Genomic DNA, 27398 nt, shown 5'->3' on the forward strand with positions numbered 1-27398 from the left:
AAAAGTGAAAGTACCCCAATATAAAACCAGTTCAGTTATTTGCGAAGAACTAGTCAACAAATGGCGTCAAAATTGAACTCTCCGTCAGACTTCGCTGCTGGGAAAAAGAAAGGTACATATTTTCACATACCAATTGTATGCTTTTTAAATGAGAATTCAAAGTGTAGCTTATGCAGAGTTTGTCAAGATTTTATCATTCATTAGGATAATTTTGATAACACTTTATTCAAGATTGAACATGTTTGAAGCTGTTTGCATCCAGAATTTCCTCAACAATTGTTTACCATATCAACTTGCGACTCAAAAAGAAAAAAGAAGATTAATGATTGTTCACTGGGAATCTTCGAATTTATTATTGAAAAAGCTTTTCGTAGAGAATGAGTCCAATCTAGGCTTTTCATGTGAATTAATCAGTTGTTATCTTAAAACAACAAATAGTGGAACACCAATGCCTCTTTATCATATAGTCTGTCCAAAGATATTTATGCAGCACATTTTGACGATTTTAATGAAAATACACATACCTGTTTAAATGTGCAATTGAAATAGAAATGGGAAAATATCCAAGATAACTTCATTGACACATTATTTTTCCCTCGAAAAAACTCACAGTAACAAAAAAAAAGAGTCTTGGTAAAATGGGTAGGCAAACCCGGGCCGGGGCAAAATAAAAGCCGGGGCAGATTGATATTTTTTAATTTTCTTTATTAATAATCAACCAATCTCATTGCAATTTTCAGGATATGTCAACAATCGAATTAACTGTATTCGCTGTAAATATTTTAGCACAACATTGTATATTAAGAAATTTATCGACGATGTTTGATTTCCAAGTTGGTAAAATGGGTAGGCAAACCCGGGTCGACATTTTACGGTTTTGTGGACTTATTTAAGACAAAACTGAACATTTCACGTTTAATTCCGGTAAAACATATGAAATACTTATAAGAAATACTCATTTATTGAACGGAAAATAATTATTCTTCGATTAATAACAGTTTTTAAGAAAAACCGAGTCACTAAAACTGGATCCGATCACCCGGGACAAACTTAAAAATTCCGAAATTATGAGGATGTTAGCTATCACAAATATTGTGATGTTGCCCAGCTCTAACCACAAGGAGGTATCCTCATTAGAGCCTAATTTATTAAATTGAAAAGGTAAGTAATGTTTGGTGTTACACATTAATTTTAACTTTTAATAAATATTTAAAGAAAATATGAAAATCACTATTTTTTATTTTATTTAATTTTGCTTTTTGTAAATTTTATATAGCACTAATTATTTAAAAGAGCTGTGATAATATGAACGAATAAGCATGCTGGGTTTTTTTTGTTTTTTTGTTTTTGTTTGTAAGCAAGTGCTGTTCTTATCGTGATAACCACGGCGCTCTACCAGGGCCCAGACTCAGTTTGCCTATAAAAAACAACATTAATAAATACAATAATCTTTCAAGCACTAATATTAAAATAGAAATAAAAAACTACTTGGAGCTAGCTACATGTAGATCTCCCTAGGAGTGAGAGGCTGATGCACACTGGGGACAGTTAAATAGGAAACTGTCACCTGGGTTTGTTACACCTGCACATTTCTGTTAGCTAATTATCATAATGAGATGAATCAGTAATTAATTGATCAAGCAGCTTACATTTGGGCTTATGTGTGATTAAAAAATAATATTAAAGCAAGGCACAGTATCTGTGATCTTTATTCAATTATGTGAATTATTGTAATGAAAAGTAACATTAGTAAAACATAAATAAAATCCATGTGGGATAACATAAACACGCAACTATTACGGAATTATTAAGTTTGTCCCGGGTGATCGGATCCGGTTTTAGTGACCCGGTTTTTCTTAAAAACTGTTATTAATCGAAGGATAATTATTTTCCGTTCATTAAATGGCTATTTCTTATTAGTATTCCATATGTTTTACCGAAATTAATCATGAAATGTTCAGTTTTGTCTTAAATAAGTCCACAAAACCGTAAAATGTCGACCCGGGTTTGCCTACCCATTTTACCAACTTGGAAATCAAAAATCTTCGATAAATTTCTTAATATACAATGTTGTGCAGAAATATTTACGGCGAATACAGTTATATCGATTGGTAACATATCCTGAAAATTTCAATGAGATTGGTTAATTTTTAGCAAAGAAAATTGAAAAATATCGATCTGCCCCGGCTTTTATTTTGCCCCAGCCCGGGTTTGCCTACCCATTTTACCAAGACTCAAAAAAAAATTCTTTTGGAGATTTATAATGGGAAATGTTGACATCTTTTCTCCATTCAGAAGTCACTCGTAATATGTCACACACACAATTTTTCAAGGTTATCATGGGGGTCTGTTGTTATGCAAAATCCCTGTAAACTCCTTATATTTCGCAGAGTATTGAAATCTGACATGCTAGATTTAGGGGGATTAAAAAGGAGAAATATTTGCAATTTGAACCCTGAGGTATTTATGATAACTGAGTAATTAACATGATTCAGCAAAAGGTGAATCAATGATATCTTGGGACAGAGTATAGACGCTTGTTAATACATCAAAATAAAGAAGAAAGTACAGTTTCTTTCAATATTTGCCCTAAAATTCAAAAGTTGTTTATATCTCATAAATACACATAATTATACCATCTTAAACATGTGTGTATATAAAGCACCAGGTTAAAAACTTTATCTTGTTTCAAAAAATAATCATGACTTAGACATTTTGGCATAGGGTGATTTAACCATGCATCGGACACATACCTTGGATCGGACAACTTTGTTTATAAATATACAAATAAATGTGCATGCGCTCATGTGTTGTTTCGTATATTCCTGAATTAGAACAAATGAACTTTATCATTATTAAGAATTAGACAGTCACATTGTCAAAGAAATAGCAATATAGACATCGTAAAATGACATCAAATACGCCATTATTGAAAATTTAGTTACGAAGATTTTACACTAAAGCATTATTTGAATGTTGTGCGTTTGATTGTGAATTAGTGAAAATGCACTCTCTGCCTAAAATAATTAGAAAGAAGTAAGTTTTGAAACAAAATTGGATTAAAATAAGTCCAAGAAATTTGAACAATTAATGTCAAGGTCATTATTGCACCATATGTTCATTTCACCATGGATCGGACAAAAGTTAACCATGCATCGGACAGTTTTCACTGCATGATTTTCTCTTATAATATGGATATTATGTGCACATTCCTTGTGATATACTTTAAATGTGAAGTAAAATATAAATTTAAAAAATAATTGATACAAACATTTTCCTCAAACCACTTAAAAATCGAGTTTTACGGACAAACCCTTTTTAGTCCAAAGTTCCTGTAGGAGCTGGCACGATAAAGAACCCCTTATGATAAATATTCCTTTAAACAGAAGCACTAGTCTAAATTCCTATATGTAGATTTAAGGACTTACATTAAAAGAAATATGAATTGCAATTGAATAAATTAATATTTCCGAACCTTTGTATTTTTGCATTAAAACCAGAAAATGTTGTTATTTTTAATCTCTACTGTACTGCTATAGCTGTCCGATGCTTGGTAAATATTGTCCGATCCATGGTGAAATAGTTCAACGCTTCATTAATTTGCTTTATTTTCTACATTTTTAACAATTTCACAATTTTTTCTTCAATAATTAAGCAAGGGGAAAACCTGCAACTTTTAAAACAAGTTTTATTTATATTTGGACGATATTTGATGCGTGAACAAAGGGAAAAATCCAAAGGTGTCCGATGCATGGTGAAATCACCCTATTTCTAAGATTAAGCCAAAAATGATGAAAAATGGCACATTTTCTCATCATGATAGTTATTTTTGAAGAGGAAAATGTGTCCGCAGCCGTTGCCCACATCAAAATTGATATATTTTATGTGATATCACATGATAGCGTTATAATATGAGTTTCATCGTGGGTGACGGCTGCGGACAAATTTTTATATTAAAAAAACCACCAAGGAACTTGTGTCTTCTGCTCAGTTTTATGAAAATTACGGGACAATGCACTGTTTATGACGTCACAATTAACCTTGTAAAAGTCTAATCACGTAACTATTTATAGATTCTTAAATTATGGGTATTTTTGTGTAAAAAAACGTTACATTTCAATTTTTCGTGATATTTTTAAAATTCACTCTAAAACAGGGCAAAATATGTCTGAAATTGTACCTACTGGTAGTTCTTTATTTTGATTATCTTATCAGATGATAGCTGAATTGTTTCCTATCAAATCACATGTAAATTAAACTCTTTTATGCTATTCTTTAAAAGGAATCTAATGATTATCATGATTATTGCTGTAAAAAGTTCTGCTATTTGTTTGAGGAGAGTATAACTCTTGGTAACTTATCCCTGTAGAAATTCAGCTCCGACAGCTTGTTATTTTGGAATGACACATTTAAAGAATCTTTGAACAGTTTTCCATACATGTAATTCATGTTTGAAAATTATGCCCTAACTATGGGGGCTTTTGCAGTTTTAGCATTATAATCTGTGTAACAGTGTTTCTTGCCTTATTTAGATTTGCAGCTTAATCATCATTCAAATAAAATTACTTCAGATGACATTTCTTACCTTAACATTGGGTAATTCCAACAGTTTATCCTGTTTGTGCGTTCTTTGAATGTTAGCGATAATTTTTTTATGTTTTGTCCCCATAAAGTCATTTGAAAGATAACATCAACATGCACTTCTGTGCATTAATCAGCATCAAGCTTCCCAAAGCTGACACAGGTCTGTGCCTCCTGGAATAATCAGGGATTCTGAAAAGAAGTCATTTGAATTTAAGAACATGAACATGTATTTGACTTGTGCATGTGTCGTGGAATAACGTGATATCATTAAAATTTGTGGGGGCCCATTTATTTTGGATGGCTGAAATTTTATTGGTTGATGGGGACGTAATTTCATGTACCTGTATTTTCGAATACCTACAAATGGAAATATGATTTTATGACCCTAATTTGTTAATTGTGAAGGATGTTCATTTGTGGCTGAGTAGTACCCATGAATGCCACGAAATCTATTGATTTGACAGTAGGTTGTGGGGTGGTTACTTACATACCCTACTGCTTTTGATCTTTTGGCCTTGTGGTATCATCCCTAACGTGAGACTGAGTGACCAGGGTTATATTCACAGTCCCATGGAGTTCCACTCCATTTTATATTATATAATAATTGCTTATATATTTAACTTGTAGATCAACCCACATTTGAAATTATAAAGTTTAGTGTTTTGAACTTTGTTTCTTCGTCAAAAGACTTGCTTAAACAGTGAGGACATTTTCGGTATGAGTTAATATCAGACTATTTTGCTATAATTGTTCTTGAACTTTTATACATATCTAAATATATATGCAAAATGTGTATGTATTTTAGAGGTATACACAGACCATGATAAAGTTGATCTACTTCCTCCCTCGGCATTTGAGACACACACTGAGGATGCTGCATGGAAGGAGCTGGCCAGAGCAACCAGTGAAGTCATGCAGCTGAAACTAGAAAACCAACAGCTTAGGTACATACTGCCTTTACTGTCCTCTGTCATAGATGATATGATTTTAATGAAAACTGATTCAGAAATAGTTAAACTTTTCATTTATTGTCCTCTGATAACTGTTATCTATGCCAGTTATTAATAGATATTTTAAAGGAAAACAAAATAGTTTGTTTTAAAAGTTTATATAAAAGTATATATTTCAATATATTTTCATGTTTTTTAAAAAATTTATATTACAGGGAGAAGAGATCCACGCCTCAATTTATTCCACAATATGTGAGCTCCTTTTAAATCTTTACTAAACTTCCCCAACTATTTCATTTTACTAGAATTTTATTTTATTGTGTTTTGATAAAGAGAGACATAAATACTTGCTGTAGTACAGTTAAGGCCTTGTTTTTTAACCAAATTGTATAAAATAAACGTAATTTGTCTAGTATCTTGTATCCATGGAAACAATAGGAACATAGAGTCCGAGAGGATATTACTAAAGATGATGAGAGAAAATACATTGATGAGATAATCAAACAAAGCAGTGAGATATCAGATTTAAAGAAAGAAATTCAAACTCTAAAGTCTCGACACAAAGAAGAGCTGCTAGACCTGGAGAAACAGCACACATACAAAGAACGCCAGCACGTACAACGGTCGGCTGAACTAGCGGCAGAATTAAAGGCCCAGGAGGATCGATACGACATGGAAATCAACAAACTCAGTTACGATCACCAGCAACAGACGGAGGAATTAGAGCAAATTATTCAGGGATTGAGAGATGAGTTGTCCTTGACCCTGTCAAGGTCAAAGTCAAGGTCAGAGGAGGTTGAAGGCCAGTTGAAAGAGATGCAGGAAAGGTTGTCGAGGAGAGTTGAAGAGCTGGAAGCTGAAGTCAGGTGAATAGACATGTCGAGTTCCTAGTTAATGATATCATCCAGTTAATTTACGATTTGAATAGTATTAGAAATATGCAATTAGTTCATTTTTACATTAATTCATTAGAGGCAATATACAAATGCTAAGACAAGGTATTGTGTAGGCATGTTTATCATGTGCTCTTGTGGTTCTTAGATCAAAAACCCAGACTCTGGAGAACCAAACAAAACAGATTGTGCAGTTGAAGAATTACATTGGAGAATCTGAAACTATTCCCCGACCAGTAGAAATATGGAGGAAAGAGAAGGAGACTCTTGAAAATAGACTCAAGGTCTGACTAGCAGATACTTTACCATGCAATATAGCAAACAACTATTTTAATTTATTTTGCAATAGCAATGTTGGTTTCATGTCTTCTCTCGAACTTCTTAAATCTTCCTTTAACAAGCCACATGATATGAATGTGTGAAACAAATTTTTTGTTAATGATTTCAGATATCTGAGATAGATCGTGAAAACTGTCAGTCTAATCTACAACTGCTGAACATCCGGTTAAACTCCATGAAAGAAATTCAAAACCTTCAAGAGCAGGAGTTGTCCAGGGTAGGTAACTGCAGATACATTGGATAGCCAAAAACCTACAGAATTGGTTACATTTTTTAAATGCCAACTATATGTTACTGTGCATTAACATCAGTAAGAAGACTGCTCTAGGCAGAAGAATTACTTGTGTCAGTACACACATAATGATAATCTTTTTGTTTCGTTTTCCAATTACAGACCAACAAAGAGAAAATGGATAAGACAAAGCAAGAAAGTATACTTCTAACAAGGTATTGTATAATTCAATTTGAGTAAGCATGGAAATGAATATTGATTTCGATGACGGAATCTCTGAAAAAAATATTTCAAGAGTTATTTCCCTTTGTACAGCCTTTGACTTGTACATTTAATTGATAATAATAACTAAATTATATCTTTTTACTTAGATGGCGAGAAAAAGTATATGAACTGCTTGTTCAGCAAAAGTCAGCATCCATTGTACAAAGAAAAGATGAACAGAACTGGTTAGAGAAGGTGAGTGAAAAATTAAAAATTAGATTAAGGAGAGAGAGAGAGGAGAGAGAGAGAGAGAGAGAGAGAGAGAGAGAGAGAGAGAGAGAGAGAGACTTGTAATATACTATGTCTTTTAACCATCCAGGTCAATGATTTAAAAAATGAGCTGACATCGGCCAATAACCAGATAACTGTGCTGACCCACTCACTGTCAGACAGACAGGCTCAGCTAGACATGGAGAAAAATAACAACAAGGTTGGTACATCTCAGACTCATCCAGTGCTACTTGTTAATGTTTAGATAATTTGTCTTCCTAGCTGGAAGTACCATATACACTATGAACTAAAATGGTATCAATAGAAATGTACTGTAATTTATTTTTTATAAATTATATTAATTTATGGCTTTGAATTATTTAGAAATTGAAATTTTGTTGTTCGCTGTTTACAGCAACTACAACAGGAAGTGTTCCAAGCCCAGCAGATGGCGCTGAGTCTTGATGACAGACTACAGGAGAGTACGGACTCCGTGGATCTGCTGTCCCAGTTTTCACACAGGTATGCACTCAAATTCAGCCAGATGGGTCTAAACCAACAAACATTAGTCATATATTCTTGAATTAAAAGAAATTTTAATGAATAATGCAAGGGATGTCAACAAGTACTTGAGTAGTCGACTATCACTCAGTTCCACTGATTATTGAAACAAAATTTTCATAGTTATTTTCTCATTATAAAGTAAAAAAAAAATATCAAACCATTTAATATTTTCTTAAGTCATCAGTTTTTTAGTTAAGAATTATGGAATTCTGTAAATGACAGCTAACTGTCAACTGCCTTTTCTCTGCATTTTTTATCTATAACTTAAAGTCTATTCCATTAGGGCCCCTGGTGTATTTTTTAGTGGCTAATATATTTGCTGAATGATCACATTATAATTGTTTTGAAAAAAAATACTTAGGCATATAACTACATATAGTATGAGAGACCAATTAGATGCTTTTTTTAAAATGTTAAATATCAGTTCAATTACTATTTAAGAGAGGTTTGATTCCTGTAGATGATATATGTATTTCAATTATGTGTGGTGGTCACAAGAAAAAGGATAATGCATGCAAGACATTTGCTAACGGTTGTGTAAATAAAAAATACCTTTTGATATTGAATAAAGTATCATCAACAAGTACTTGACTATTGCTCAACTAAAGCCCCTAATTAATTGACTAGTCTTTTTGAGCGAAAATGACATACCTATTAAATAATACTCATTTAGAATAAATAAATGATTTAAAATGATGATATTTCCTGCCAGCATCAGCAGCAAGTTTGAAGGAAACCTTGGAGTCCTTCAGAGCATTCTTGGATCTCTGAAAGCGTACGGTCAGAGAATCAGCTTTGCCAGTAGTAGGATAGAGGTTTTACAAGGTGAGCATCATATTGAGAATATATGGATTTAACATAGGAGCATTTTCCGCTCATCACCATCGGCATTTTGAATGGTCAGAGAAACTTGGGATATATTCGTTGGGTCAGAGCAACTTGGGGTGTATTCATTTGCTATATGTATCGGTTACTCCAGAAATGGTCCAGGATTCCTCCAGAGTCTACTTGCTATTTGGAAAGTAGGTAGTTGAGATCTACTGGAGATCTCCATACTGTAAATGGTCAAATTAGGATTACTTTGCAGCTCTAATCGACCAAACGAATACACCCTTGGATTTTTGCATAAAAAACCTTTTCAATATACAAAAATATTACTCATCATTCTAAACACAGAAAAAGAGTGATTGTGCTGAGTAATAATAAGCATTGATTAAAGATTTTGTAATTGTTTGAAAATTGTCATAAATGTTTTCTTTTGGTAGATTTCAAAGTACATGTATTTTTGATCAATTAGAGTAGTGATTATACATACAATATGCACAATTATAAAAATACTAGTACCAGACTTCAGTTGATAATTGATAAATGTCTAGTGAAAAATTATTTATTGAAATGACCTCGTATTGTCTTTGATAATTCCATTATGTGCATTACAAATTTGAAATTGTACAAGAAATATTAGAGTGTTTTAACAAAATTAAGAGATACTATCATGGTAATACCATACAAGGTTTGTGATAAGGGTACTCTCTAATTCTGTTTTTTATTACTCTTGAAACCCTGTAAAATTTCTTCACACTTTGTCAAAGACAAATTAAAATCTAAGTTGTACTAATTGTGATATTAAAGTTACAATATTGAATAAAGATGTACTTTCCCTTCCTTTTCAATCAATTTTTAAAGTAAAATGCCTGAATAAGTAATTTATATGCACTGAAAAATTTCTTTTGTGGTATGTTGTATGGTTTTATGTATAGTAAGTATTCAAAAATTTGATTTCTCTATTCTAAATTTCTGAGTATTTTAATTGATACAAGTTTATATAACATACACTGTAGATTGAGGTTAATTCCTTCATTGCTTACATTAAATAACAGATCGGTGTAACTACTCAAAAGTACTCAAAAGTACCATTATATCTAATTTATACGGAGGGTCCTTAATTAAGGGTTTAGGTTATGTATTTGGATTAAGGTTACTGAAAAAAAAATGAATATATAATCTTGAATCCCTTTTCTTTAAAAGGTTCAAGATGAAGAATTAAGGTCAAATATGATAATAAATTTCCAAAATTGCAAACAAGACTTTTCATATCAGCCTCAGGGTTTATTCAATATCATATTTTATGTGGTGATGTTCAATAGCCAACAATGTGTGACGTACATTCGCACAAACAGATTTTCAAAAAGTTACTGGAATGTGTTAATAGGTACATTGTTATTATCAAAACAGCCAGGATATTCATCATAACTAACCCGATTATGTTTTCTTGACCCACTTTCAGATATTATCATAACAATTTAAATGATTCTCATTATAACAAATGTTGAGTATTCATTATGTTTTCTCTGTAATAACCACAACACAGCGTTATAGGCAAATTCCCGTAGTACAATAGGAAGATCTGCACCCCTTCAGTGCAAAACTGTATTCAGAGCTTAATCACATGTTATGCCGTAGATAAAACTTTATTTGAATTTTGTTAGGAATTTATGCACGGAATGAGGCCATGAAGAAATTAAAGCCAGAAGATGATGATAGAGTCAATGTCCCAGGAGGTCAAGGCAATCTTGAGAGGTACGTCAGACCTTTCTGAGGGCTAGAAATAAAACCAAGCAGACTGTACTTTTAATGCAGTTATTAAGTTTATTGAACAAGGGCTGCATGGAAGGACAGAGTCTGACAGACCTCAATTAATGAGGGTGCATGGCCAATTTTAAAGGACTTGAAAGAAGGAAGGAATTTGATGCATGGAGACATACGTTTTTAATTAAACATAAACTGAATCAAAGCATTTGATGATAAATTTTTGATGACAACAAAAAAGTAATGCTTTGAAAGAGTGGTAATATATATCCTACCTACTGTGTCGATCATTGCTTGTTATTAGGTTTATTACTGACCACATGTGGAACTTCAGGGTTATTAAAGCCTATAAAATGTGTGGTTTTGCCTTGCTTTCTGCGCACTGACAACGAGATATATTTCCCTTGACAATACAAATCTGATAAGTGTTTTGTTTTGCCGAAGACCAAAATCTTCTGTATTGAATTAAGTAAAGTTAGCAGCTGACCTTAGGTCCTTCAATCACTGATAAATTGTTGATATGACTTGAAAGTCCCAACCTTGCTGCTTCTGTATGATGAGATTGTTAAAACCTCAATGAAACCTGGTGAGGTTTGACAGTACATATAAGAAAGAATTACATTGAATTGCTATATTGTGCCGGCCACGCTGTAATCTTTATTTTGTTATTGACCATCTGTATGAAAAAAAAGTAGAGTACAGATCAGATCCAACCAATCACCAGAGCAGACCCCAACTAAACTCCAGGTTTACTCTCGGAGTTTACTCTGGGTCTGCTTTTTGAAAATTTGCGCCCACTGTGCATTTACAAAGGGTCTAATTGGGGTTTACTTTTGGTTTACTCAGGGTTTGTTTTTGGGGATCATTTTATGCTCTGAAGTGTGAAGCAGAACCGTCTTTCATCTTACCGTCATATCACTTGTCATTCCTGCCTCTTGTATATTCCAAATACACATGTAGTGTATTCTTTCAGGAATATACATCTGATAGGGGATTACTCTTTGTGTCCACTCTGGGTTTACTTTTGGTTTACTCTTGGTCCATTCTTGTAAACCTGGAGTACCCCCAGAGTAAACCCCGAAAGTAAATCCAGGGTTTAGTTGGGGTTTACTTTCAGTTAGGTTGGGTCTGATCGGTACTGTAATTTGTCAGAGGCAATCTTTAAGGTATAGCATTGAGTAAACCTAGCTCATTACTTATAAAACTGAACAAGAATGTTACAATACCAGGTAATCAATGATGCAAATGAAACTGTGGTTTATATCAAAGTAAGAATTTCCTATTGAATTGCGAATAGAGTAAAAAAAAATTTTGTTAAATACCAATAGGTGAAAAATCATTACACTGCTGTTGTTATTGATGAGCATTAACCACTCACTATTTTTTGCTATTGATCTAACATAATCCTCAGGATATGAACTTGGCTGATCATGTAATTAAATCTTGTGATGCCAGAAGAGCTTTTCAGAAGTTTTGATCATGTATCAACCAAATTTTTATTATATTTTAGTAAAGATTTTAACATTACTATTTATATATCTTGAGAAGGTTGTGTCTTTTATAATTATGAAAATACTGTTTTCAGGCTACATATAAGTCTTTGCAATGATTATTGTGACATCAGGAAAATTACCTCTTGACCCCTAAAACAGTGCACACTTCATTCATAAGAAAGCTGTTTGCAAATGTTAATAAAACTGTTAGAAAAAAAGTTCAAGCAATTAAATATATCATTTGATGTGTCCATAAAATTTTCCTCATTCTAGTATTGCAGCTTCCTACAGAAATTGCATTTTGATTGAATAGGAGCATTGATTTTCAATTTACAGTGTGTCCTACATATCTTCTGAACTTGAGCATGTGACAAAGGAGCGCGACAAACTGGCTGCCCAGTTAAAACAGGACGCTGAGAGTTGGAGCGAGCGGCTGGAGGCTGCCACCGTCAAATGTAAGATTCAAATGTCCCCTTTAGTTATACACTGTACCTGTAAAACAATGTAGTACACAGAACAGCAAGAGCTAACAAGCAGTGCTGGAGGATGATAGATGCATGCTGATTCAGGTTCATTGATCGAGGCTCGTTGTGTGCAAGTGCATAAAGAAAGAAGAATAATTGCAAAATGATTGAAAATACAGAGTTATGAGTTACAATTTGATTCCCAATCATGTTCTGGATCGGACCAATTTCAATTAAACTTTGCACAAAGCATCCTTAAGCAATCCTTTTTGTTAGTCAATGAAATTTTAAATGTAAACTTAACTGATAAACAGAAATAGCTTCCAGAATTTGTTATTATTCATTAAGGTGGGGAAGAGAATAGAAATCTCAGAAAGACAGTGGAGGATTTGGAGCAGGTGCTTCAAGAAAAATCCCAGGTAGGTTTCTTCTGAAAATGAAGTCACCAGTCACTCAGGTGACCTATTAGTTTTTTTTATTCAACATCATGCTAGGTGCGCCATGCATTCATATTTTAGCAAAACATTTGATAAGAAGTGGTAAATGGCATAAAAATTGAGGACATAATTATTACAGTGTATTATAAAGATATGTAAAATTTCAATATTCATTAAATATTGGTTTCAAATATTTTTTCCCATTATTGTACAGTAGCAATTTATTGAGAAGAAAGTATCCCAGGGTCCTCAACCCTATGTATGTTAAGTGATGTGTTGTTCACAATATATAAAACTCAGTTCAGGCATAAACTTCAAATGTTCTATTGAAATCAATTGTTGTAATCTAATTTTGTTTGACAAACTAATTATTAACTGGTTCCTTTGACATTAAAGGAAACATTAATAATATATTGATATCTAGCTATTAAAAACTAATTAGTGACTGCTGAACTGCCTCACTGGCATTTATTTGTGGTCATGACCTGGCTGTTTGAAGAGGGCTTCTTTCAAACTCCCACAGTCACAAATCATAACTTAATCTGTCACAAACCAGACAAAAGTTACTATGCCTTGTTTCTGTATCCTCCAGAAATGTGCCAGTTTGGAGGAACTGTCTGAGAAGCTAGAGGGAGACCTCGAGGAGTCGTATGAATCCATTGATCATCTGAAAACGGAGCTGGCAAAGAGGGAAGTTGGACTGGAACAAGGTCAGTACATCAGAGTCTGTTGTCTGGGTGGAGATTGATTTTGTCTGTATATCAGAGGTGCCAGTTATAATTTAATTCTCCTGGTTTCAGTAATGGGGGAACAGAGGGAAGAAATAGAGGCGGAATTCAGAGAGCAGTTGGCTGAATATGATAGAAAACTGAGTGACGCAAAACGAGAACACACAAAATCAGGTTAGAATAATTGTGGACAGGGGTGATTGAGGAGTCATACCATGGTTAATTGTGCCTCGTAAAATTTACATGAAAAGAGCTTCATGAGAAATTTCCATGAAGGTTTAAGTGAAATTCATATGAAATTTGTGTGAGACATAATTTCTTGTGAATTTTCATAGAATTTGAAGAGCAACCTTCATCCTCAAATAAACATCCTCATCTAATAATGAAACCACAGTCTTCATGTTTTTACAAGCAAGAGAATCTGAAATATTCCATCCCTGCAAACATTTACAATCCACATATATTCGGCTTCCAAAATTTAAACAGTTATATAGTTTTAACTATCTAACGGTAGAAGCTTTTTTCCTATCAATTCAACTTTAACAGTCAAGGACAGGATCCAATATAGCATATAGCGGTGACACGCTGGTAGAAATTGTAAGCAATAAATCTTTATATGCATGGTTCATCAGTTAGACTTATTTTTTTACCCCAAAAAGATGCTTCTGATCCTCAATATACTATTGTGAATGTATTCATTTGCATCTTTGTTTTCCATTAAGTACATATTATTAATTTTTGTTAAAAAACTGTTTTGACCTGAGTATCAAGCAATGATTAAGGTTTTAGAAAATTAAACATAAACTATAGAAATTTCCAAAAACGTAATCAACCAATCTTTGTAATGGTTAGATAACAAATAGAAATTAGAAAGATATTAAAGAAATGAGTCTATTTCCTTTTTTGTAAAAAAAAAATGTAAGGTACACAACCCCTGTACCATTTAGATAACACACAAGAATGTAGTTTCTAAATGTATTGTGATTGTTTTAAATATTTGACGAAGTGGATTGATATTTGTCAAATTTTACAATCTCTTAAATCGTTGAATAATTTTTATCTCATAAACAAATACTTTTATGCTGGTACATAAAAATATTGCTGTGTTAACGTATCTTTCAACATTTTGATTTTCTATCAATTCTCCGAAACAACAACTGAAGTCATAAAAATAGGTGTAGGTTTCAGGAGTATCATCATTAATGTTAAGGTTATACAGCTTTTGTCCATCTGCTATGTATTTACAATAATAGTACTTATTATCTGTGGAAGTAGATTAAGCCATAATTGTACTAACAAGTTTGTACTTGGCTATTAGTTACCGGTATTCATGAAATTAATACTTAAAGGCAATGTCAAAATTTCATCTCTGAATGGACCAGAGCATAAAATGATAGTTTGAGTTATGAGGCAAATTAACCCAGTTTTGAAGCTATTTTTGATTGCACTTTTTCCCCCTCCTTACTTGGTTGGCCATGTTGATTTCAAATTGTTGGAAAATTTATAGCATTTGATGTTGTTTGTACAAAACTCATGTAGTTTTCTTTGCCCTCATAACTTTATGCCATTCAAAATGATAGATTGCCTTTAAGTGTCCGTGACCCGGAATTCAATAATTTAGGCTGATGTCAGACCGTATTTTTCCTCTCTTAAACACTTCCTTTATCCTCTATCATTATATAATGAAACAGCACTTTTAAAAATTGATGACCGGGACGATACATGTTTTCTATTGATGATAAAAAGTGTTAATAGAATATAAGGCATTATTTACAAATGGCAGAAGATAAAATATTCTATAATTACAAGGGAATCGTTGGTTTTATCTGCAGGATTCTGAAAACAATGCTAGGGGAAATCTGATGTCGTAATTCAACATAGATACATGTATATCAGCAATTGCCCTGCGATTGCTCTCTGAGTAATGCAGCTTGAGTAGGAGTCTCCAGTAATATGAGTTTGTATATATAGTCCTTCAGGGTTCCATTCATGTCGCTGCAGATAATTACTGTAACGTTGTAAATCTGCTGTACTATAAACTACACTTTTAATGATTTTATCTGTGGTTAGCATTGTCAAGCCTATGGTGAGAACAATTTTTCAAATGGAGTTGGTGCTTTATACAATACACAAATTAAATTGATACCACAAATCGACACCAGATCTAATTAACCAGTTGTTACTCTTACTTAATCAGTGTGATAATAATTTCATTAGAAATAATAGCTAAAAGTACACTGTATTTGCAATGGTTTAAGCCGGTTCAATCTCTAAATTAGCTTTATGTTCTAATAACCATTCACCAAAAAGACTATATATACAAGCTCAGCTAAATGTTCTTAGTCAAAGCAAAAATGCAATAGAGTTTCCCTGGACTTTATTGTTTGCATCTCACATATATGCATATAGTAAACACTAAAATAGGCAACAAAATAATAATATTAAACCAGTTTAACTGAAGAAAATTACAGTGGGAAAATTTCAAGTCATTTTTTAACCTTTTTTGGAGAAAGTAAGATATCTAACTAGAATTAAAAAAAAACCTACATGACCAAAATTGACTAAACTTAGTCCACAGATGATAATTTCCTTGTATTATGATGAGGGTACTTCTACAATCTTTGTCTTAAAATTTGGAACAACGAAGACTTTTTAAATTGAGTATGCATGTTTTAATTTTGGTTTTTGATCCGTTTCAAAGTGCTATGTGATTATTGCTGAATTAATTGATTAATGATGTGGCTTGTTTAGTTGTCGCCTTGAGGCAGCAGGAGAGACAGATGGTAAGAGATAAGGAACGAATGACAGAAAACTTCCAGACAATGGAGCACCACTATGTCAGACAACTCACAACCCTACAAGAGCAGTTAAAATCGCTGGAGAAGGAACGCAACCTTATGATGGTAACTTTGAGAGTTTTGAGTGAAGCATACATGTATGGAGATATTCAACAATGAAACAAGGGCAAATTAAACCTCTTAGTTAATACTGTATCAAAAAAGCTCACTACATTAACATTACATTATCTTTAATTCAATACAGAAAAACAACTTAATTTTCAACAATTAAGATTCAAGTTCATGTAGTTTATTGATTGGTGATCTCTATATGTAGAATGTTTTTCTTCATTAGATTTATATATAATAAGCTTTAAAAGCAATGTATAGGAGGGTTAGTGGATATTTTAAGAACTTTTTGCTTATATGTTGATATTTGTTACATGGGCATTTGATGAAGAAAATGCAATTGAATGTGATTTTTTTTTGGTAGCAGTTGACATATTCTCAGTAAATCTGTAATCGACACCACTCTTAGTGTTAAAGCTGATAAATATCAAAAAAGTTTAATATAAACAAGAAAGAATGACTATTAAATTTTCCTGTAGAACATGCCCTTGAAAGATGCAACTTTTCAATCACATTCATAATTTAGCAAATGAGTATGTCATAAACCTGAGTTTCAGAACTTTTCGCCTTGAGTTCTGAGATGGCCAAGTGTCATAAACATGGGATTTATCTGAACTTCATGTTTAGCATAAAAAAGGTTATGAAAGTATTAAATAATACATTTAGGCATGATTGATAAAGGAATTGCAACCTTTCATAAAATGGTAAGCATGTTTAGGAAATTACGGGAAATCTCAACCTAAGGTGCTAGTTGTCAGTGGTCGTGTTCTGCAAATAGTGACAGCTAGCAAGGTAATTCCTGCATTTGGTTAGAACCAGGAAGATTAGAAAATGCAGTTTAACAGTAGAGGTGACATCATAATGCCTCATTATATCTGGAGCCATCTATCTCTGAGGATAGTATTCATCAATAAATGTGGTTTATTTGGATTGGTGAAAAACACATTCAAGGATTTCTGATAGCCTTTAGCACTTCATTGTTATTTTTTATGATGTGACCTGTGCAGAAATGGGGGTTGAAAGATCATTATGCATTATGAGAATGAATATTATCCACTTTTTAGCTCACCTGAGCTGAAAGTGATTTTTTTATCACTATGTGTCCTGCATCAGTCTCTCTGTCCATCTCTCTGTTTCTCCACCCGTCTGTAAACTTTTTTGCATTTTTATTCCTTCACCAGAATCACTGGGCCAATTTCAAACAAAGTTGACATACAGCATTATTGGATTAAGGAGATTCAATTTTGTTAAACCGAAGGGCAGTGCTCTCTTTTAAAGGAGATGAATTATTGAACATTTGTTGGTATTTTTAAAAAAAATATTCTCCTCAAAATCAATTAACTAAAAAAGCTGAAACTTGTGTGGAAGCATCAACACTGCCCATGTGAAATGTGTCTGTAAGATAGTAGTGTAGATTTAAACCATGATTCCCCAGGTTAGGATTGGGCCTCAAAGAAGGGTTTAATTTTTTACAAAGGAGTATATAGAGAAAAAAAAATCTAAATCAATCGTCTAGAAAAGCTACAACTTGTGTGGACGCATCCTCAGGTGGTGTAGATTCCAGATCGTTCAAATTACAATTACATTATGTAGGGTGGGTCCACCTTGGAGGGGGGGGGGGGGTGCCGAATGTCTACAAAGGAATTTATGAATAAAAAATTTTTAAAAAAAATAAAGCTTTCGACCAGAAAGGCTGTGTTCCTTGTTAGTGCATTCTCAAGTAGTATAGAGACAATATTAAAAGACCCCCCCCCCCCCCGTTTTTTTAAAGAAAACATTTGGCCAGAAAAGCTGTATCCTTTGTGAGTGCATCCTCTGGTAGTGTAGATTCAAGTAAATTCAAATAATGATCCCTGGGGGTAGGATGGGGCAACAATGTTTTTACATAGAAATATATTGAAAAGAATGTGTAAAAGGTCTTCCTCTAAAAATCAGAGAAGCTATAACTTAAGTAAATGCAACCTTAGATCAAAATTTACAGGGGAAGGTTGGAGCGACATCTGGATATCCAATTATACATAGGAAAAAACTGTTAAATAATTTTCATAAACTCAAATGTTATAATATATTTCTGTATGATGTACTAAAAATGGTATTTTGACATATTGCTGTTTCTTTTAAATTGTTCAGTTACTGGTCCCTGAACAAATTTTGGACCCAGCAAGGGGTTCAAAGTTTGATGTAGGTTTATTTAGTATATAAAACACCTGTTTAAGATTTTCTTTAGAACTGCAAAAGTAATGATGTGATATGACTACAAAATCACCCTGTTGCAAAAGAAGCCAAAGTTTAAGATAAGAATATCTGTGGAAAGATTTGAATATTTTTAATACAGGATCAACTCTAGTACATTGTCCTGATATTTTGCTTATTTTCAGGTGAGCTATCAATTAAAAAAAAAGGGCACTCTTGCCTTCAAACTTGAGCACTTTGTTCAAATTAAACATCTAGGCCATATTACATCGAATACTTAAACAAGACATAATTATTCTATAGCTGAGGATTGTATATCATTTAATGTACAGTGTAGTTGATGGATGCCATTTGAAGACCAATTAACACTGTTACACAGATTTATATGAACCAAGAGAGATATTAATATACCCTTTTCACACCATTGATCTTGTATACTAGCGGTAAAATGTATTGATTAAGGTTTTGGCGAATCTTAATCAAAGAATCTGAATAGTAGATGCTGTTTGTTTGCAAACTTTTTTCTTGATATGAAAGAAAGTTATTCTTCATCAAGTTAAGTGGTGAACAATTAAAGCCACAACGGTTGTCATTTTGCTTGGAAAACCATTTCAGATGTTAAAAAAAACCCGTGGTCATATATTATTTTAAAGTGATATGGGACACCTGTGAGATATCAGTGCGTCATATTTAAAATAAAATGACCTTTTTAAACCTCCGAAATAATACAGTTTATGACAATAAAACGAATTTAGAATTTTTAGAACTAAAAATGTAAAAACACCAGTTGTTCAAACTCATGACTTCAAGATCATACATGTAGCTGTTGCTTTAAATCGATCAATAGTTCTATTTTATTATATGTTTTGCTCGAAAGGAAATGAGTGAGAATATGAAGGTGTTCCTTACATCTTTTCGGAATCTTTTGTCAATGCAATGACACTATAGATGGCGAGGAAATGAAATATAAATTTAATACCAAGTATCGATTGATGTTAATACTGTGAGTTGGACTTCAATATCACACAATGAAAAATAAGCCTTTAGAGCATAAAAGTAAAAAAAAAATACATCGTGTTTGTCAAATTTTGTCATGGATAAAATCTCCCCGAAAAAAGAAAGAATGAAAATAAGAAGTTAAATTTTGATTATATTGAAATTCTCTTGCATGTTATTACCTTACATAATATCGGGAATTAAAATGAACCCACGGTAGCGGTTGTGCGACCTTCATCTGAGGACTTTCTCTCACATGTAATATAAAATAATAGCAAATTGTTGCCTAGAAATGTCAATGAAAGTGTGTCATGATTTTTAGACGTGATCCGATTAACTAACCAATGTCACACCCATAGTTTTTAATATACTAGTATGTTCTAAATTTAATTTTAATCATCAGAAAATTTATCAACGTTTTTGATAAATTGTTTAACCTAGTTCTGATAAAAGTATCTTGGTTGAAAAAAAAACCCCGGTTTTGTTAAGCAGAGTAATGATGAAATATTAGAGCTTGTAAAAATAGGCATTGTTTTAAAAAATAATCCAACTCTATAGATATTAGGTTGAAAAGACACTCCTCGTTAGTTCTAAAGATAGATGAAGCACCAATTTTTCCTTTCCTTTGGCCAAACATCATGATATTATTGTAACCCCAGAGAGAGTCGGATACAACTTTAAAATGATGACAGTCTAAGCTTTTCTGTACTTGGTGTAGATTTGCATAATGAATTCGATCAAACGTTTAGATTACTACGATGCATAGTTATCAAACAGTATGATGAATGACTACCAGTCAGTACTACTGGCTGAAATAGAGAAAGCTCAAGGTTTTCCCGCCAGAGATCAACGGAAGGTATCTTTTGTTCTTTGACATCCCAGAAGCTACGGAGATGTATTGTCTAGATAATAAGAATTATCCCCTTAATTATTTTCAAAGGTTAATGAATATATTAATGAGAAGTTGTGTCGCCTCTCTTCTGTTATTTTGGTTAGATGGCCATTACGCTAGATTCGTTTATAGCGACGCGTATTTGTTTAATAGCTTCTTTAAGGCACCTTTTCTAAAATAATGAGCAATTTTGGTGATCAGGCATGCAAAAGACTCTCTAAAACTTTGAACTAACTAATCTGTCTTTACTTAAGATGCTGACGGCATTGATTTAATTACAGGCCACTTTGAGACAGGAAGGTTTGTTGGGTAAACTTAGAGCAGGGCGGTCAGAGGTTGCCCAACTACCGGAAGTAAATGTCAACAGCCAGTTTACAAAAGTCGACACCATTACCAAACTTATGCCAACAGATAGAGAAGAAGAGGAAGAAAATGGTATCTATACCTTATGAATGATTTATATGCAGTTGTAATAAGGCCCCATAAGGAACGCATACCCTTATGTTTATTGTGAAATTAGTTTACCTTTTGCATGTGTTTAATTCATTGCTATCTTCGTGCATTTAGGCCTTCTTTCTGTTGTGCTTTTCTTGTTTATTGCTCTATTTACGGAAATATGACACAAATGCGAATGTTTTGTTGTAATATGGAAATAAGGTTTGCATAATTATGTACGGCTTCGGTAGCATAATTCCCAAGTGATCGGCATATAATATGGCTGTCTTCTGCTAGGAAGCATTGCAGACTTGTCCTGACACCTAGTAATTGACAATTTTGAAGTATATCTGCGAAAGTGATAATACATTCAAAGACATACTGTTTGCGATTCTTTAACACACTATTTTATGCCAAAAAGTTCGGAAATATCAAATAAACGCAAACTCTAGCAGCAAAGTGCCCTTGGTACTCCTATCCCATCTACCCAATAGTGGCGTAATTGACAGAGAAATTTGAAATTGTAAAATGGTACATTATTTCTTAAGATGAATTGCTAATGAGGAAGTGTTGTGCCCCACATAGTACGACATTGCCTGATTGCGACAAAGACAGCTTTGATTGAAAAATACCACAGGAACCTTTTATCTACAGTCGTTCATTTTTTACTTTTGTACATGCAAGGTTTTCTTAAAGGTGAGCCCTACAAGTTCATATATTTACGTATAAACGGCATTGGTAGTAGATTGTTTTTATTGACTAGCATGTATCGGATTTAAATTAAAGGAAAAATGTAAACTTTGAGTAAACATTTGTATATTTCCGACCCTACAATACATGGCTGATTTTCCAGGATTCTCAACCCTTTAAAATTGCGCTTTCTAATTTCTGATAGAGTACTAATAAATTCTGATAGAGTACACAATCCGATCTTCATGTATTTTGCAGCTTTAGATGTTGTTTATTTGCTAGTCTATGTATTTTTTTTTTTATTTTAAAGGGACATGAGCACGATTTTGGTATAAATTTTACCCCGTTTTAATGTTTATAATGCTTTAGTAAGACATGTCTAATAGTCAATCAAAATCTAAACGTGAGTTGTCGTGTTATAAACGAGATGCAGAGCTCACAATTCTTTGTCATGTAAGCAAAGCTTACGTCACGTTTTTGTTTATGTTTAATATTGAAGTGAAAGTTGAAGTTTAAGACCTAATATTTATGTGATAAACGCTAGGAACTAATCAACTATGCTTAAAAGGAATTAGCAGAGCGAGAAATTAGCTTGAAAAAAGAACTGTTTCTGGTATATTGAACCAATGTAAACAAAAACAGGAACGAGCCTTGTTTACATTTGCATGAATTGTGAGCTTGCTTACAACAATACGAATGACACTCTATTTTTGATTGATAAAAAATATACATTTCGAAAGCATTACAAACACTGTAAATAGAAAATAAAATAGAATTTGACCAAAATCGTAACCAAGCCCCCTTAAATTCAATTTTTTATCTAATGTTTCCTCCCACCCTTTACATTTAGTTTTACCTTGTACATGTAAAGATTTAGTCAACCCTAACAATGGCTGGGATTTTTTTTGCATACATGTTGCATAAGACAAAAGAAAATTCAATAATCGTTTTAGGAAAGGCAAGACCATCTTTGAATGTACATGTATGTGTAAATTGAATTCAGGATATCTTTCTTTTGATATCAACAGATCATTGAAGTCAAATACTAAATCGTTTTATACCCTCTTAAACAAAAACAAAAGAAAAATAATAAAAGCAATGACATGATACTTTGTTAAAGAAAATAACTGCGGGCTTTGTGATGTAACGATACCGCCCTACTTCTTTGCAGAAGCCGAGCCTATAGCAGCGGTCTTGGAGGATTTGAAGGTGTTAACTACCACGGTGCTGCGAGAGAATTCCTCCGATTCTGACTCTGACATTTGAAAGGCCAGATTTTGGCTCCTGTCTTTAGACTGTGATACCATCTGACATGATAATCTGATCGATAGGAGGAAAGTCCCAGGTGGCAGAGGGAATCCTTGAAACTTTCTAAGCAATCAAACCTAATTTCTGCCCCCGTTAGTTTCGAGATTTTCCTTGTCGCGTAGTAAGACTCCCTAGAATAACGTGTGTTTTATAACGCAACAGGTTATTTATGTTGTGATGGACTTTATATTTTCTCTAGTACGGTCAGCTCTATCTCAGGATCATATAATCACTTGTATCATTAGTATAATTATATTGATTATTTTTTGAGGGACAAACATTAATTATCGCTTTTTCTTTAAAGGAAAATGAAAATTCATTGTGGTTTTTATTTCTTTGATTTTGTTGTTAATATTTTGATGTGGCACTTGTAACGCTACGGGAAAATATGAATTGACAGACATTAAGGTTATTCGGTTATCCGACAGATAGGCAGCTAGACACCATTCGAAAGAGAAAGCAAAATCTCTTTATCCTTTTCCACTATCTCAATTCACCAATTCATTACACTTTTCATTTGCTTTTAGGGGAACATTGGGTACTTGCATAATGTGACGTACTTTTTATCAAAACTATAAATAACTTTAAATTTGTGCAATTGTTATGTCGTGACAATTGAACCAAGTTTTGGACCCAAGGAGGGTATCAAAGTTCAACATGTATTTGAATACAACGTGAAGAGTCTTCAATTTATAAATTTTCTCCTTTAATAATTTGTTGACAAAAACTTTTTGAAAAAAGAGGCCCACGTGCCACATCGTTCACCTGAGGACCAATAGGTTTGATAAAATCAGCTTAATGGAGTCATAATACAAACTATCTGGACAATGTACAACAATACATGTAGATCCTGTATAAATTAAATCCATTTTTCCCTGGATATTCTTATGTTTATAATCATTAGTCCCTTTTCTAACAGGATGATTTTATAGTCATATCATATGTTGAGTATTGCAGTTCTCAAAAAGATCCTTAACAATAGTTTAAATATGGAATATAAACGTACATCAAACTCTGAATCTTCTCGTGAGGCCAAAGAATTATCCTGGGGCCAAAGTCTTAACAATTATTAAGAATCATCTGGCTGATTAGTTTCTGAGAAGATTTTTAAAGATTTACCCAATATATTCCTTTGATAAACTTTGACCCCCCCCCCCATTGTGGCCCCACCCTACCCCTGGGGATCATGATTTTCACAACTTTGAATCTACACTACCTGAGGATGCTTTCACACAAGTTTCAGCTTTCCTGGCTAATTAGTTTCTGAGAAGAAGATTTTCAAAGATTTACTCTGTTTATTCCTATATAAAATATCGACCTCCCATTGTGGCCGAAACCTATCCCCAGGGGTCATGATTTTCACAAATTTGAATCTACACTACCTGAGGATGGTTCCACACAAGTTTCGGCTTTCCTGGCTAATTAGTTTCTGAGAAGAAGATTTGTAAAGATTTACTCTATATAATCATATGTTAAACTTCGACCCCCCACTGTGGCCCCCACCTACCTACAGGGGTTATAATTTTCACAACTTTGAATCTACACTACCTGAGAATGCTTCCACACAAGTTTCAGCTTTGCCGGCTGATTAGTTTCTGAGAAGAACATTTTTAAAGATTTACTGTATATATTCCTATTTAAAACTTCGACCCCCCACTGTGGCCCCCCCCTACCTACAGGGGTTATAATTTTCACAACTTTGAATCTACACTACCTGAGAATGCTTCCACACAAGTTTCAGCTTTGCCGGCTGATTAGTTTCTGAGAAGAACATTTTTAAAGATTTACTGTATATATTCCTATTTAAAACTTCGACCCACCATTGTGACCCAATCCTACCCCGGGGGTCATGATTTTCACAACTTTGAATCTACACTACCTGAGGATGCTTCCAAACAAGTGTCAGCTTTCCTGGCCGATTAGTTTCTGAGAAGAAAATTTTTAAAGATTTACTTTATGTATTCAAATGTTAAATTTCGATACCCCATTGTGGCCCCATCCTACCCCCGGGGGTCATGATTTTCACAACTTTGAATCTACACTACCTGAGGATGGTTCCACACAAGTTTCAGCTTTCCTGGCTAATTCATTTCTGAGAAGAAGATTTTTAAAGATTTACTCTATATATTCATTTGTTAAACGTTTACCCTCCATTGTGGCCCAACCCTCAGGTGAGCTAAAAAAGGTTAAGTTTACAATACAATAAGTTGTTAAAGTTGGTTTCCGGAAGACTTTTTCTTAATAAATATTGACAAATTTTTTACTTTTTTAATCTTTAGTTTTTAAGATCTGTGTACAAACATAGAATTGTGAGCAAATCTCTGTATCTTGCTTATAATTCGAAGCTTAACACTCAAATATGGTTAGTAAATAAAAATTGTTAACAATTAAACACAAGAAACATGCATACATGACTGTATAACAAATAAAGAACACTATATATTTTATCGAAATGAATCATATATATACATGTATATGCCTACATATTTCCGTCAGCGATATCAAACTATTTAAACTGAAAAAATTCGAGAAAATGCCGAGCATCTCAACAAAACCTATTGCAGTAATCTACCATTACGCAAAAGATAATACCGAATTACCGATTGAATGAATTGTATTTCAGTACCCCTACATCAGATTTTGATTAATTTGCGCAGGTAAACAGTTAACTGTTTGATTTACCGAACTCTCTGTTTGATTTGATACGTAAAAATCACGAAATACAGACGATAGTTTCCAGGTTACAAAGCATAAGTAATGAAAACGAAACGAAAACAGAACAAGCTAATACCAACATCATGTGTGAAAACTGTCAACGCATTTAAATATATAACCTCAATTTACTTTTTTCGATTCACCAAAATCGGCACCAATATATTTTGCATGTTTCAAAATTTCCCTTCATACGCGAACTGTTGCACAACAAGCAAATTCATCATAGTCAGATCGACCCTTTTTCGTTTAATGTCATGGCTGATTTAAACAAAGAACCTCGTTTCAGAAGTATGGAATACGAGTCTTGGTAAAATGGGTATGCAAACCCGGGCCGTGGCAAAATAAAAGCCGTGGCAAATCGGCAATCGTCAATACCAAATACGCATTATTTTGCAGCAATATTCACAGCGAATACAAATATACAAGTCCATCAAATATCCTGAAATTTTAATGAGATTGGCAAATTAATAACTGCCAATCTTTTGTTTTGCCCAGGCCAAGTCTTGCCTACCCATTTTACCGGATGCCGAACCCGAGGCTATTAAACTGATTGAAACACGCCTTTCCTATATTATTATTTTTGTAATAACTCAGATTTGAAACAGAATTACCCCTTAATTTTTGCAATTTATATTTTCCTTCCCATAAGGATAATTTATGCTAAACTACGTTGAATTTGCCTCGGTGGTTCTTAAGAAGATTTTTAAACATGCACCCCCCTTTTTCTATAGTTTCAAGGTTTTCTCCGCTTTGAAAACAGATCGGACTTTTATTTCTGCAATTTATGTTCGCCCTCCCATAAGGATACTTTGTGCCAAATTTGGTTGAAATTGGATAAGCGGTTTTAGAGAAGAAGTTAAAAATGTAAAAAGTTTACAGACGGACGGACGGACAGACGGACGACGGACAAAATGTGATCAGAATAGCTCACTTGAGCTTTCAGATCAGGTGAGCTAAAAAACGAGTACTGAAAGATGGGGTCTTGAAATTGTCCTGGATTTCCTCGAATATGCTTCCAAAATTTATGAGTTTGAATTAGTTGTTACAATCTATGTTAATTCGGCTTTTTTGCAATTGTCTGATACTTTGTCTAAATTTTACTCAATTCCGGCCCTCATGACACAACGGTATATTATGTAAAATAAGACCCAAGGGAAATTTTTAAAAATTACTACTAAACGGGAAAATCAAACAGCTATATCAAAGTAGATAATTTTAATCATTAGATTTATTCAATTTTGGGATCCAAGGGAAAATCCACAAGTCGGACGGTATCCGTAATAAAAGTTTTACGAAAACCCCGAAAACTCTAAAACTGCTGAATTAACAAAGTGAACATTTGTATACCGATAACAAACACAGGCACCTGGCGTTAGAAATATTTTTTTACAATAAGTTTCCAAGAACTTTGACAATAGAAAGATTTGTCACGGTCGCCATTTTTAAGATCGACTTATCTGACATTTTTTTATTCATTTGCGATTGATGCAAAATTAATAGGTAAAAATAAATCCGT

At 33.3% G+C, this 27398-nt stretch overlaps 1 protein-coding gene across 1 annotated transcript; it reads left to right on the forward strand.

The window, feature by feature from the left end:
* The first annotated feature begins 19 nt into the window (after window positions 1-19).
* Window positions 20-23361, forward strand: LOC128183327 (coiled-coil alpha-helical rod protein 1-like). The gene is made up of 19 exons (XM_052852289.1): window positions 20-112; window positions 5390-5528; window positions 5750-5786; window positions 5973-6400; window positions 6576-6711; window positions 6876-6983; window positions 7161-7213; window positions 7370-7457; window positions 7582-7692; window positions 7888-7994; window positions 8749-8861; window positions 10526-10616; window positions 12455-12573; window positions 12931-13001; window positions 13612-13729; window positions 13820-13921; window positions 16499-16650; window positions 21016-21169; window positions 23031-23361. Exons 1-19 carry the CDS (start codon window positions 61-63, stop codon window positions 23123-23125), a joined length of 2274 nt encoding a protein of 757 aa, XP_052708249.1. The 5' UTR covers window positions 20-60; the 3' UTR covers window positions 23126-23361.
* Window positions 23362-27398: the final 4037 nt, after the last annotated feature.

The sequence above is a fragment of the Crassostrea angulata genome, chromosome 5 (assembly GCF_025612915.1).
Source record: "Crassostrea angulata isolate pt1a10 chromosome 5, ASM2561291v2, whole genome shotgun sequence".
NCBI lineage: Eukaryota > Metazoa > Mollusca > Bivalvia > Ostreida > Ostreidae > Magallana > Magallana angulata.

Excerpts from the sequence above, each read along its gene's own strand:
- LOC128183327 (XM_052852289.1), top strand. The coding sequence starts at position 61 with ATGGCGTCAAAATTGAACTCTCCGTCAGACTTCGCTGCTGGGAAAAAG. Across the intron at positions 6,712-6,875 it reads CTCTTGAAAATAGACTCAAG|ATATCTGAGATAGATCGTGA; the intron begins GTCTGACTAGCA and ends TAATGATTTCAG. Across the intron at positions 8,862-10,525 it reads TAGGATAGAGGTTTTACAAG|GAATTTATGCACGGAATGAG; the intron begins GTGAGCATCATA and ends GAATTTTGTTAG.